This window comes from Mobula birostris, chromosome 6, assembly GCF_030028105.1.
Source record: "Mobula birostris isolate sMobBir1 chromosome 6, sMobBir1.hap1, whole genome shotgun sequence".
NCBI lineage: Eukaryota > Metazoa > Chordata > Chondrichthyes > Myliobatiformes > Myliobatidae > Mobula > Mobula birostris.
Window position 1 is genome coordinate 151592991 of NC_092375.1, and position 14980 is coordinate 151607970.

Consider the following 14980-nt stretch of genomic DNA (forward strand, 5'->3'; position numbering starts at 1 on the left):
TGCTTGTGCAGTTAGAACTGCCGACTTGTATCTGACGTTTTGAACAGTAATATGCACAGGTTGCATTGTGTATTACAGATAGCTGGGGATTGCTATACATTAACTGCATTGTGGGAGGATCAAAACCAATGAAACATTTTGATTATGATCTTAATTCCATTTGTATAACTGGCTTTAGGATATTGTACAATGTTATAACGTACGTATAGAACATAGAAATCTACAGCACATTACAGGCTCTTCGGCCCACAATGTTGTGCCGACCATGTAACCTACTCTAGAAACTGCCTAGAATTACCTTACCACATAGTCCTCCATTTTTCTAAGCTCCATGAACCTATCAAAGAGTCTCTTAAAAGACCCTAACGTGTCCGCCTGTACCACCTTCGCTGGCAGTGCATTCTACGCAGCCACCACTCTCTGTGAAAAAACTTACCTCTGACATCCTCTGTACCTGCTTCCAAGCACCTTAAAACTATCCCCCCTTGTGTTAGACATTCCAGCCCTGGGAAAAAGCCTATGGCTATCCACATGTTCAATACCTCTCATCATCTTATACACCTCTATCAAATCACTTCTCATCCTCCATCGCTCCATGGAGAAAAGGCCAAGTTCACTCAATCTATTCTTATAAGGCATGCTCTCCAATCCAGGCAATATCCTTGTAAATCTCCAATGCACTCTCTCTATAGCATCCACATCCTTCCTGTAATGGGGTGACCAGAACTGAATACAGTACTCCAAATGGGGTCTAATTAAAGTCTTATGTAGATGCAACATTACCTCATGGCCTTTGAACTCAATCCCATGGTTGATGAAGGCCAACACACCACAGCCTTCATAACAACTACGTATGCTATTTCACTAAATTTTTAAAACGATGCATTTTCAAGACAGATAAAATTGTTCTTGACCTATATTTACATGCCAAGATTTCCTACATTTACTTCCAATAGTTTAATTTGCCTTTGACTATTTTAAATAATAGGCAGCAAGAATGTGCAGCTAGACAGCCTCCTCCTTTGGATGAAACAGAACCTTCAACAGCTGGACATCCTTCTGCAGCAGAGAAAGACATTCTTGTGAGAAAATAATGCTTGCAATTAAAAAAAAATGATATTTCTTAAATGTTTCTGAGAGCAGTTCAGAATGCAGTTTTTTGCATGTCCTTTGAGGCTTGTTTTTGCCACACACCCTTGCCCTTTAAGTTGATCATCTTATTTTGAGGAAGGCCCTTTTGACTTCAGGGTTTCCATGCGAAGGATAGAGTTATACCTCTACCCCATTTTACAATTGCATCAATCATGTAAAGTAAACTTTTGGAAGTCAGTGTTGAGCTTGCATTGTAAGTTCTTGGCTACTGGGGCTGAACTGTGATGGTGTTGGGTTTGCTGATGGCTAAGTTCTTAACTCAAATGAAGACCTTAAGCCCAATTGGTTATAAATAGCCATGAGTACTTGTACTAAAGGGAGATTATACTGTAACTACCCAATCTTAAAAGACTAGTTCACTTCCCCATTTATTCTTCACGGCGAATTTAGCTGCCAATAGACACTATTCAAGTGGTGGGCGCCACTCCTTATTACCAGGGAGAACTTACTTTTGGCTAATAAGGTAGTTTAAAACACTGTTTATTTATTTTCAGTGATACACACACTTAAATCCAAACAATACTCTTGAAACATGTTTAAAACTCAGAGGATTTTTATCTTCAACACTTACAAATTACAAATCTTTTCTAAAACATAAACCATTTCCAAAACACAAAGTATTTCTTAAAGGACAAATGATTTCCAAAGTACAGGTACAATTCCTACAAACTCAAAAGGCATACCTGCAAGTTGCAAACAAACAAGTTGTTTGTCGCAGACATGGAAGCTAGAGGAATGGATTTTAGTTCAACCCATGCTTCTTTCATGATTGATGCTTCTTGCCCATTGCTAATAAGCCTGAACTGCTCTCTACATCTATACCCTTTTTCTCCACTTGGGTGACTTCAAACGTGTATAATATTACTCAGATATTCTCTTTATACAAATGGTTTAAAAGCACCTTGGAGATACAGTTCTTAGCTTTATGTTCACAGTTCATAATTAATGCTGTAAAGCTAAATTCCTTGAGTACATAAAATTCTTAATTATAAACATATCAGTTATTGATATGCTGAATGATATTATCCACCTGCTCTGCAAGCTTCCTTGAGCAAAGCAACATAAAAGTCAACTTGTCTGTTTGAAATTAAACAACCCATTGTCTTATATTCTACTCTTCAGTGGTTAGTCTCATGGTATGAGCCAGCAAGCCTGAGGCTTCACACAGAGCTTGTCTGAAAAGCTGCTTCAAAGACGCTACTTCCTTTTAACTTCAGACTGATTATTGCTTTCCATTTAAATTTTAAGCCCAGAAACTAAATCAATTGTAGGTTGGAAGTTTACTTACATTTTGTTTGTGATCTTATAGCTGCAGCTGCAGTGCTTAGAAAGCCAAGTTTAGCCAACATAAGCCAACATAAGCCAGGAAGTGAATACCTATCGCAGAACCACTGCATGGAAGAATGTACTACAACCTGCATCCTTCTGTGGGATTATTTGCTGTGGGATACTTGCACTGTGTTTGTCTAAGCAACATAGGTCTGTGATTTCTCTGCTTTTGGATTCAGACTCAGCCTGGTTTTAATTGTTCTTAAGTGGACGTAGGCTGTTAGTTTTTAACTCAACAACCCTTGTCCACCCCTTCACCCCCATTCATTGCAGTTCTATCAATTCAGCCAGCCACCCATGCAGGAGTGGCCCTGGACTATGCTGATGAGCTGCCTCCCAGCAGATCTGCACCAGTATTTTTTTTATGGCCTTTTCAAATGTTCCTTAGAGTATCTCAGCTTCAATGGCAGTTGCAGCAGCAGTTTAGAGACCCTGAATTTGATCAGCATACATTTTTAGGAAGCATTGCAATCATGGTGGCTTCAGTGTGCAAATTCAGAATTCAACTGGCAATTAAACTGGTCTTTACAGTTAATTTATTTGTGTTAAACTAAAACTTTGACCAAATACATATATCAGGTAATTGCATCTTTCTGAATAACCAAAATGTCACACGTAATGCATTCTTTTTGATTGCTAGAATAGAAAATTGCTATTGTCTAGTTAAGACAATTGTCCATCATAAGTTTAGACAAAGGGGAAATTAAGAAGGAAAAAGAAATTACCAACCATAAAAGGTCTTTTAAAATAGATAATCTATTATTGGTCTTTTAACCAAAATAATGAAAAATTATATTGAACGATAAATTTTAATTGTTGCTTTCCAAGATGTAAAGTTACATTTAAATTAAGTGTTGAATTAATTCACATAAATCATTTGAGTTTTTATACCAATATTTATTTAAATTGAAGGTCTTACCCTGATATTGTTTGAAAGAATGTCTTGATCTTCTTTAGCATGACTGAAATGCTACTCTATTTTTTAATAACAATTGGGAGATTAATATTAAATTATTCAAGATCACCAGATGATGGTATAGTAGCAGATTAAAATAGTGGAATAGTTGATTCAAAATAGAATATATGAAAAACTTATTATCACTGCTGTTTAACCTATGAATGTTGAAGGGGTCTCCTGCAAGTGAGTTTGTTGTTTTCAGAACTGGAGAGCTCCACAGAAAAGGTGGCTTCATCCTTCTATCACTAATGGGATATAAATAGAATAATAGAAATATAATACTTCCTAACTATAATAAAAACAGAAAATGCTGGAAATACTCAGTAGGTCAGGCTGCATCTGTAGGAGAGAAAACAGAGCTGATGTTTCAGGTTCACATTGGAATATGGGAGGAAAGCAGAGCACTTGGTTAAAAACACACATGATCACATGAATGTGCACACTCCACATACACAGCACCAGAAGTCAACCTTGGATTCAAACACTGGGGCTGTGACATAGCCGCATTTTCTGTAGAATCACAGTACTGCTCTAAATGTCAATGGCTTCAACCACATTAATATTCTTGTAAGAAATAACTTTATTACTTTATTTGTTAACCTTTTCATTTTTTTAAATTTTACAGAGGTATTACTACTACATTAACCATGGAATAGACACTGAACATGTAGCTCCTTTGGAAGACAGTTGGTTGGACGTTGTTTTGTCCTTGGTGCCATTACGTCTCAAAACATACACTGAAGTTATTGAATCGCTTTCAGATGAGATGAAAGAAGATTATCTTCTAAGTGTAAAGAAGGCAATAGGTAAATGTCCTTGAGTAGTGTATATTTACTAATATACCAGATTCTGTATTTAGCCTATGACCATAAGAAGATAAATAGAAACAGCAATAGGTCATTCAGCCCTTGTGCCTGATTTACCAATCAAAAAGATCATGTCAGACTGTTTACCTCAGTTTCTCATATTTATGTTTACCTCAGTGCCAGTTTCCTTCTCTACCTCCTCCGCAATAATTATTCACTCCCTCAATGATCTATAGAGTTTTAGCTCCTTTGAATATGCTCAGCAATGGAATTGCCACTGTTCATGGGTAAAACATTCCAAGTGCTCAATACCCTCTGGTTAAAGAAATCTCTTCTGTCCTGAATGGGTTATCCCTTTAGACCCTGACACTTCATTCTAGATACCGCAGTCAAGGGAAACGACAAAACTATGCACTTATTATACATTCGATGTCAACAAAGCAATGATTCCCCACCATAAACACAAGAGATCCTGCAGATGCTGGAAATCCAGATTAATACACACAAAATACTGGCAGAACTCAGCAGGTCAGGCAACATCTATACATCAGAGGTGTTAGGTACAGCTAGTTAAAGAGGATTGTAATTGAGAAGACAAAGAGACTGAGTTAATTTATTTTTGATTAAATTTATAACCAAGTGCATGAATAATTACTTGTAACGTATCTGAAAATAGTTATCTGATATGTTGCAAATAATTGATTTTAATATATTTTGAGGGGAAATAAGAATTAATATTCTTTCAAAAACAAGCTGATGAGCCCACAGTTTCTCTCTGTACTGCAGATTCAAGGAAAGTATGTATTGTACTTTCAATAAAGATTGGTAAGAAATTAAGGTCAAGCTGGTCAGATCTATCTATCTTGAAGTAAGTTATGAGAAAAAATGCCAGTTTATTTTTGAAAATAGCTAAGGGAAACATACTTTGCATGGGTTGATTTGTGATTACAAATCTGGAAAGCCTTAGTATAAAATTAACAAACTTGGAACTTGAATATGATTATTATTGTCTGAAAATTAACCTATATTTAATTTCTTAGTACATGTAGTGTGTGTGAAGATTTGAACCCCATTTTCTGTGCTTTCTAACAGATGGTGTACATTTCAGCAATTGTGTACTATTTGAGAATATTTTCTGACTTCTGGAAGTGGTTAGAAACACTGCAAGAATATGTAACCATACAATGTATAGAGGCTGACCATGTGATTGTGCCAATATTTGAATAGGACTTGGAATATTTGCATTTATGAATGTATATTTCTTCATACTTTCAGTGGACTTTGTTTTAAGAGACCCCAGAGAGAAAGAGGAAGAAAAGAAAGAACTCCCTAGTCATCGTGCAGAGTAAGAAGGATGCTATGAAGTGATGTTATTGAAAATATGAAATATAGGAGAACAAAGAAAGAATTTTTGTCGCACAACAGTGGTGCTTTTTGCATGTTAAGTACTCCTTATGCTCACTATATATCTTGTGATCATAGGAAATGTGTGGTTTATCAAATAATATTGTATCAGAGATATTTGGTCTCTTGCACCTGTGAATGGTGTTTGTGAATGGTGCATGCTAGAATAATAGTATCAAGTCTATGTTTAACCACAAAACAACTATAATTCTCTTCCTTCATGTTTTCTGCCGTGTAAGTTGTGCTGAATGAAAATGAGGGAGAGGTTAGATCTCTTGTATGACTTCTTCATGCAAAACATATTCTTTGTGTACCATAATTCTACCATCCAACTCTGTGAACTGTGATCTTACTTAAGGGTGCAAAGGTTCATTAATTCTACCTTAACTTATGATCAAAATAAGTTGATACAGATCTTAAGACTTTATAGCTTGCTGGATTGAAGATTACTTGGGGAAATTGTTATTCTATGTTCTATAATATTCTAATCTATTCAGCTCAGAATGGAAGGGGGGAGAATAGGTCAACTGTGGTGTTAGGGGATTTGTTAGTGGGTGAGAATGAGATTCCCGGATGGTATGTTGCCTTCCAGGTGCCAGGGTCCAGGACATCTTGGATTGAGTCCTCAGTGTTCTTTATTAGGAGGCTGAGTGGCCAGAAGTCGTGGTCTATGTCAGAACCAATGACATAGGTAGGAAGAGTGATGAGGTTCTGCAAAGGAAGTTCAGGGAATTAAGTGCTAGTTAAAGATTTGCCAGTGTTGCACAATGGGGTTTAAACTGGAGTTGCAGGGGAATGGGTATCAAAATGCCAGAACAGTTAGTGCAGAGGTTGTGGAGGCAGGTGTTAAGACTTCAGACAAAATCAGGAATCAAAAGGTTGAATGTGGTGTGACTGTTGTGAGCTGTGTATATTTCAATGCAAGAACTATCATAGGAAAGGCGGATGAGCTCAGGGCATGGATCAACATGTAATTATGATGTTGCAGCCATTAGTAAGACTTGGTTGCACGTGACAGAAGTTTGTGTAGGGGAAATCTTTGTATCTAATGAACATAATGCCATTAGTTTCAAAGTAAATGTGCAAAAAGATTGGTCTGGTCCATGGGATGAGATTCTAAATTGGAGAAGGGCCAATTTTGATGGTATCAGAAAGGATCTGTCAAGTGAGGAGTTGGACAGGCTGTTTTCTGGCAAAAGTGTACTTGGAAAGTAGAAGGTCTTCAAAAGTGATATTTTGAGAATACAAAGCTTGTATGTGACTGTCAGAATAAAAGGTATATAGGCAAACCTTGGTTTCAAGAGATATTCAGGCCCTGCTTAAAAAAAAAATGGTGCAAAGCAGGTATAGACAGGTAGGAACAAGTGAGGTGCTTATGGAGTATAAGAAATGCAAAAGAACACTTAAGAAAGAAATCAGGAATGCTAAAAGAAGGTATGAGGTTGCCTTAGCAGACATTGTGAAGGAGAATCCTAAGGGATTTTACAGATATGTTAAGAGAAAAAAGATTGCAAGGGACAAAATTGGTTCTCTGGAAGATCAGAATGGTCATCTGGATGGAGGAGATCATAAATGAAGTTTTTGCATCTGTATTTACTAAGGAAACAGATGCAGAGTCTGTAAAAGTGAGGCAAAGTGGCATCAACTTCATGGACCCTATCCAGATTACAGAGGAGGTGTTTGCTGTCCTGAGGCAAATTAGGGTGGGTAAATCCTCACGGCCTGACAAAGTATTCCCTTGGACCCTGTGGCAGGCAAGTGCAGAAATTGGTGGGCCCTAGTAGAGATATTGAAATCATCCTTGGTGTCAGGTGAGGTACCAGAGGATTGGAGGATAATCAATGTTGTTCTGCTGCTAAAGAAATATGTAAGAGGTTGAACATGATGCGACTAGCATTGTGAGATGCATATATTTCAATGCAAGAAGTATCATAGGGTAGGCAAATGGAATTATTATATTTTTGCCATTAGTAAGACTTGATTGTCGGAGTGGCAGTACTGGCAGCTCAATACTTTTGGTTTCCAGAATATTAAGGGTCTGGATATATAAGTATTTAGATAGACGTGGACTGATTAAGGATAGTCAGCATGGCTTTGTATGTGGTAGGTCATGCCCAACCAATCTTAGAGTTTTTCAAGGAAGTTACCAGGAATGTTGCTGAAGATAAGGCAGTGGATGTTGTCTACATGGACTTTTGCAAAGCATTCTGGTCAAGAATGTTCAGTCGCTCTCACTTTAAGATGTAGTAAATTGATTAGACATTGGCTCTGTGGGAGAAGCCAGAGAGTGGTTGCCTTTCTGAGTGGAGGCCTGTGACTAGTGGAGTGCTGCAGGCATTGGTGCTGGTTCCTCTGGCGTTTGTCATCTGTATCAATGACCTGGATGATAATGTGGTTTACCGGATCAGCAAATTTGCAGATGACACAAATTTGGGCATGTAGTGGACACCGAGGAAGGCTATCACAATTTGCAGCGGGATCTGGACCAGCTGGAAAAATGGGCTGAAAAATGACAGATGGAATTTAATGTAGACAACTGCAAGTTGTTACACTTTGGTAGGACTAAGCAGGGTCGGTCTTACACAGTGAATGGTAGGGCAGTAGAACAAAGGGATCTGGGAATACAGGTCAATATTTTACTGAAAGTGGCGTCACAGGTAGATAGGGTCATAAAGAAAGCTTTTGATGCATTTGCCTTCATAAATCTAAGTATTGAGTACAAGAGATGGATGTTATGTTGAAGTTGTATAAAATATTGGTGAGGCCTACAATTTGGAGTATTGTATGCAGTTTGGATAGGTACATGGATGGTAGGGGTATGGAGGGCTATGGTCCCTGTGTGGGTCGACAGGAGTAGGCAGTTTTAAGTGGTTCAGCAAGGACTAGATGGGCTGAATGGCCTTTTTATATGCTGCACTTGTGTACAAGAGATGGATGTTAGTGAGGCCTACAATTTGGAGTATTGCATACAGTTTTCATCACCTACCTACAGGAAAGATTTAAATAAGGTTGAAAGAGTGCAGAGAAAATTTACAAGGATGTTGCCGAGTCTGAAGAACCTTGGTTACGTGGAAAGATTGAATAGGTTAGGACTTTATTCCTTGGAACGTAGAAGATGTGGGTGAAATGTGAAAAGTTTGAGGGGACTATGATGGGAAACATCTTCACTCAGAGGGTTGTGAGACTGTGGAGCAAGCTGCTAGCACAAGTGGTGCATGCGAACTAGATTTCAACGTCTAAGAGAAGTTTGGATAGGTACATGGATGGTAGGGGTATGGGGGGCTATGGTCCCTGTGCAGGTCAACCGGAGTAGGCAGTTTTGAATGGTTCAGCAAGGACTAGATGGGCTGAATGGCCTTTTTCTGTGCTGCACTTTTCTATGAATCTGTGATTCTCTGTTGCTGAGACATGTTTTCACATGCTTGTATAACATCAAGTAATATTTCAACTGTTAGGACCATTAATCTATCAAATCTACCCAATAATTTTCACAAAAGCAATTAGGAAAACATTTATTCTTACAACACATTATTGAAAATCTAACTGACACATTAATATAACTTTTTTAATTCTCCTTTATAAGCAGTTTCTAATCTGATGTAGCATTAGTTTTGGACTTACTTTCTTAAAATCATTCTCAAAAGTCTGTTCAGCCAGTCTTTTTTACACCAAAATTCTTTGAGTCTTGTTTAAAGCACTGGGCAATGTTGCTTTATACTTAGCTGTGAATTTCAATTTCTAGAAATATTATCTCATTCATGCACCTTACAAATGTAAGATTTGATAATAGAAGTTAATTAAACAGCTTTCTGATGAATTTATAATTCATTGACTATTTGAAATATTTTATTTTATGATGGGCCATCCTGAAAATCTCAGTCCCTTGTCCAAAAAATAATGCTTTGATGCCTGCAAGTTTTAACCTGTGATATTCAATGAGTCCTTGCATGATTTAATGATTTTATGATTAGTATCTATGAAAATTTGCAATCTAATCCTGAACAAAATATGTCATAATCTATGTCTCTTGCATTTAAGGTTGGAAATAGTACCAAAACCATGGAATAAGTCATTTTTGTCGGCACAAAAATTCATCAAGGCAAACCTAAATTCAATAAATCCCACCATGTTGGCTGTCTTGGATCTCTGGCAATGTTCTTTTAAGTGAGTTCTTGTGTTTAGCCATCTACAACCGCTCTAATTATACTCTAGCTAAAGTCAGCATTGTTTCTTGGTTATTGTTATTTTTTTTTAACCCTGTTTTAGATTGCTTGTTCTTTAAAAATGAAAGAAGAAAGTGGGTAATCTCACCACTAAGTGCTGGGTATGCAGTATGCAAAATCCATTCCTATGTTTGCTTAGACTTCTATATTCCTACTTGCAAATCCAAGTGCTGGAGGGAAGATCTCAGCACTCATCCATTTTATTTCTTTTATATTTATGTTTAATACAGTTTTAAGAAAGGTGCTAACTCATTGAAATGATAAACACCATCAATATAATATAGTTATAATTTTTCATCATACGGTTGGTAATTGAATAATCAAACATAATTCACTTTTGATTTGAGAAAGATTCAGTTTGATTTCATTTGTCACAGTAATCAAAGTAATGCACTGAGAGATATAAACATCCATTCAATATGTTAAAAAACAAATTTGACATTGTCATTTGATGTAGAATGGAAGAGTGAGATATTTGTGATGGAACAATGAAGAATAATGAAGTTGATGAAATCAAGATTTAACAGAAAAATGCATAATCCATGGAATAATGTCACAATTGAATTTTAGTGGTTCTGCAGAGAACTGGTATTTTATCACGGCAGAATCATATATTAAGTGGATACAGCACAGTATTAATCTGTTAAGGCCTGGCAATTAAAATTTGATCATGAGCTTGTTATAAGCTAGCATTTTTAAGTTCTGATTGTTTTCCTGATTTTCAAAGGTTTATTTCACATTCTGTACGCAGTAAGCTGGATGATGAGATTTATGATAAGTATAGATAAGTAATAGATATTTTAAACAATATATGTTTGTATATTCCAGTCAAGAAGTAAATAAATCAATTATTTTAATTCTGGGTAGCTACTGGATAATACTTCGAAGGCTTGTCTGCATGAGCAACTTTGTTCAGAATATCTAATTATATGTTGTTTCACAGAGAGACTGATTTTGGAACTATGTGTGGAGTATATTACCCAAGAATATACAGTATGTTTTTGGGAGAGTTGGGTTCATTTTTTATCTTTTAACCAGAAGAGTGGGACAGCCATACCATTTTTGTGAACAAATGTAGCATACATTGCCAAATAAAAAAGAGATTTTTTAAAATTGCAATCCCCTGTCACTATGCAGATTTCTCCTCACTTAACGTGTACATACCTGTTACTTATCAGTCTGTGAATTGATCAATTTTATTATTATACTAATTTGTCTTCTACACTTTCAAAGTTATGACCAAGTCATTTCAGAGGTTAACAAAAATAATGCCTTTATGAAACTGTACCTTTACTGAAGGGCCCATGACATGAAATATCAACTGTTTCTCTTACCACAAATGCCAACTGACCTGAAAAATGTTTCCAGCATTTTATGTTTGTATTATGGATTATAATTACATGTTCTCTAGTGTTACAATTTGGATCTATAGCAAAATGCTCTGTAGCTTAGCAATAAGAAATTTAGCATTCAGCTTGAAACTTTAGGGTATTTACTTTGCTTTTGAAATGTAGTGAAATAGTGCATTTTAATAGAAAACAACTCTTCCTTTTTTGCAGAGATTTAAGGTTCATTGATGCCGAAGAATTTCGTAATCGTAAGGAATCAATGGAGCTAACTACATTCCAGGTCTTATTTATGAGGCACATTGAATCAGCAAAAGAGCAACTCCTTAAAAAGTATGACCAACTTAAAATAATACCAATGCTTAGGTGTAAAGTACTTAAAATTAAAAACAAAAGAATACTTACGTCAAGTAGTACTGGAGACGTTTATACCTAATATTTGCCCTAGAAATACATTTATTTTCTATTTTGCTGCAAATCGTTGATCTGAAACATTAATTCTGTTTCTCCCTCTCTACTTGCTGCTTGATCTTCTGATTATTTCCTGCATTTTCTATTAACTTTAAACCTCTAGTATCTACATTGTTTTATTTTTGAAATATTGTTGTTTTATTTATCTGATAAAATATTACATAATTACAATATTTTAAGGATGTGTCATCAATGAGTACTAGAAAACATTCCAATAAATTGAGCTACAAATGGAAAAAAATTGTGGTAAATTTTAGAGGTTTTCTTAGTCAATTTTTAAACCTTTTTCTTGTAATGTCTTTTAGATGGTTTCCTGAAGTTCAAAATATTTATTACCTGGGAAATAAGCGGAGACAGGTTCCCAGTGGTACTGACAGTGCCAAGCTACAGTCTTTTTTTAATTGTGCTGCGACTCTGATGACATCACAACTGCAAAGTTTAACGTTAAATTCCATTCAGGACTATACTGATTTAATTGTGCAACGGCCGGTATGTGTATCTGCTACATACAGTGTGCTGCTAATTACACTCCAGAACACTAACATGCTTTATATGGTGCAGTTTATATAGACCTTAATGGATGCTTTGTAATTACAATCTGAAAAATTGAAACAAACCTGATTACGATTAATGTTAATGGCTGATAGTTCCAAATCAGACTCAGTTATCACTGGCATATGTCGTGAAATTTCGTACTTTGTGGCAGCAGTACATTGCAGTACCTAATGGAAAAAAGCTACAAATTGCAATAAGAAATATAAATAAAAAATTAATAAGTAGTTCAAAAAGAGAGCAAAAAATAGTGAGGTAGTGTACATGGGTTCATTGTCCACTCAAAAATCTGATGGCAGAAGGAAAAGAAGCTGTTCCTGAAATGTTGAGTGTGTTTCTTCAGGCTCCAGAACCACCTCCTTGAAGGTAGCAATGAGAAGGGGGCATGTCCTGGGTGATGGAGGTCGGTAATGATGGATGCCGTCTTTTTGAAGATGTCCTCGACGCTGGAGAGGCTAGTGCCCATGATAGAGCTGGCTGAGTTCACAACTTTCTGCAGCTTTTCCCAATCCTGTGCAGTGACCCCTTCATATCAGATGGTGATGCAACCCATTAGAATGCTCTCCACAGTACATACAGTAGTTATATGTATGAGTGGTACATTTATTGATGATTTTGGTTGAAAAATAGAATTTAGATGTATAAAACTTTTATCAGAATAATCTACCATATATCATGTATACTTAGCTAATTTTTGTACATATTTTGGAGCTGTTAAATTTTTTCTGGCATGTGCGTGCGCGCGCGCGATGTTGGCAGGACGATGTCTTTTTCATACCTTTACAAGGTGCAGAGCGAGAGAGAGAGACTGTGTGGCGGGCCACTCCTCACACAGCTATTTTGCAGTATTTTTTCCCTTTATTTTACGAGGTCAGTTGTGATTGCGACACTCAACCCAGCACGATGGAAAGCGTACTCGGGAGTGGCCCTGACTGGATTTGAACCCAGGAACCTCCGTTCCAGAGTCTGGCGTTGATGTCATTGCGCCATCAGCCAGCCGAATGGAGCTGTTAAAATTTAAACATAAGAAAGATATTGCAGGTCATATTTTATAATTTTAAAATAAATTCATTTTTTCCTAGTAAGACATTCTACAAAAATTATGTGTTTTGTTTTCCCCACAGCAAGCGGAATAGTTCCAATGAGTTTGGCGATGTAAAGTTCCCTTCCACTCTCTTAGATCCTGGTTACCCGATGCTGTGTGTTGGGCCTGTGTCCAATCAAGTGTGTACTGTGACCAAGCCATTATATCTTAGTTTGGATTGGAATCTTATGCTAGAAAATAGTGTATTGACATATTAGGCCTAGCATGGGAAAATATAAACAAGCACCAAGTTGGGCTTGAATCAGACTCCAATTCTGTACCCGAGTAAACTTCAATGGTGCACAAAACAGAAAGTTTCAGTGAGAAATACATTTATAAGGTGATTACAAAATTCAACAAGAGGCAGCTGTACTACACGTTTTTTGGGTTTCAACTAATTTGTTCCTGTTAAATAACCAGAATACAGATGGACTTTTACAGAGGGACCAAGATAGCACCAGAGAACCACAGCGATGTGTTGACTTGTTGCTAGCAGCTTACAAAATTTTTTAATATACTTCTGAATTACACGCACTGTAATCTGCAGCCTGAAAATGAGGAATTGCTGTGTTCTGTTTCATAGAGTTATGGCTCACTTCAAACATGCTGGATTCGGTGATCAGACTTTAGGGCTTCTCGATACACAGGTTGGACTGAACTGCTGATTCAGAGAAGGCAAAAGATGGGGGTCTGTTTTTCATGGTGAAGTCTCTGGTGTTTGGATGTAGTGGGCTTGGTCTTGTTGAACTCCTGTTACCCAGACTTTACCTATCTAATGATTAAGTGCTGACAGTACTACTTGCCAAGAGAATTCTCTTCCAGGTTCCTGACCTCCGTTTGCATACTGCCAAAAGCCGATTGTAATCAGGTATTCAAAATATTTAATGCTGCCGTCACCAAACAAGAAACAGTCCACCCAGATGCATTTCAAATCATAGTCTGAGATTTCAAACAGGCTTGCTTGAAGAAATCTCTGCTCAATTATCATCAGCATATAATCTACAGCACCAGGGGTCCCAATGCACTTGACTACTGCTAAACTACAATTAGTAATGCCTATTTTTCCATGCCTAGACTGCATGCCCTGGCTGTCCTCCTCCTACCTGCATACAGGTAGAGGCTAAAGAATAAGGCTCCAGAGATGATGACAACAAAGGAGGCAGAGGTGCAGCAACAGGATCACCTCAAGTCAATGGCCAGGACCTTGTTCAATGACTCGTTGGAGGATCTGAGTTAATACACACACCATGCTCGTCATAAACTTTAAAATGGGTGGATGAGTGTGTCCCCACAAAATCATTCAGGGTCTTCTGCAACCAGAGGCCCTGGATGAACCATGAGATCTGCAATCTGTTGAAGGCCAGATCAGTGGCATTCGGGTCTGATGACCAAATAAGATACAAGAGTCCAGGTATGATCTCTGGAAGGCCATCATGTGTGAAGTGGCAATTCCAGACCAAACTTAAAGCAATGAATGATGCTTGACAGCTGTGACAGGGCTTGAATACTATTACCGCTTACAAAGTGAAACCAGATGTAAAGGTAACAATATGGCTTTGCTCTTTTGAGCTCAATGACTTCTATACTGACTTTGACTTTCAAAATATGGGGGAAGCTTCACAAATTCTCAAAGCCCCCAATGACCTTATGATTTC

General features: G+C 37.1%; 1 protein-coding gene across 1 annotated transcript in view; it reads left to right on the plus strand.

The window, feature by feature from the left end:
* The window catches only part of dnah7 (dynein, axonemal, heavy chain 7), a 309070-nt gene that overhangs the window by 12690 nt on the left and 281400 nt on the right, over window positions 1–14980 (plus strand). The window contains exons 5-10 of the mRNA XM_072261643.1: window positions 989–1082; window positions 4065–4245; window positions 5521–5590; window positions 9688–9813; window positions 11432–11551; window positions 11995–12178. Coding sequence (XP_072117744.1) covers window positions 989–1082; window positions 4065–4245; window positions 5521–5590; window positions 9688–9813; window positions 11432–11551; window positions 11995–12178 — 775 coding nt within the window. The remainder of the gene's footprint in view (window positions 1–988; window positions 1083–4064; window positions 4246–5520; window positions 5591–9687; window positions 9814–11431; window positions 11552–11994; window positions 12179–14980) is intronic.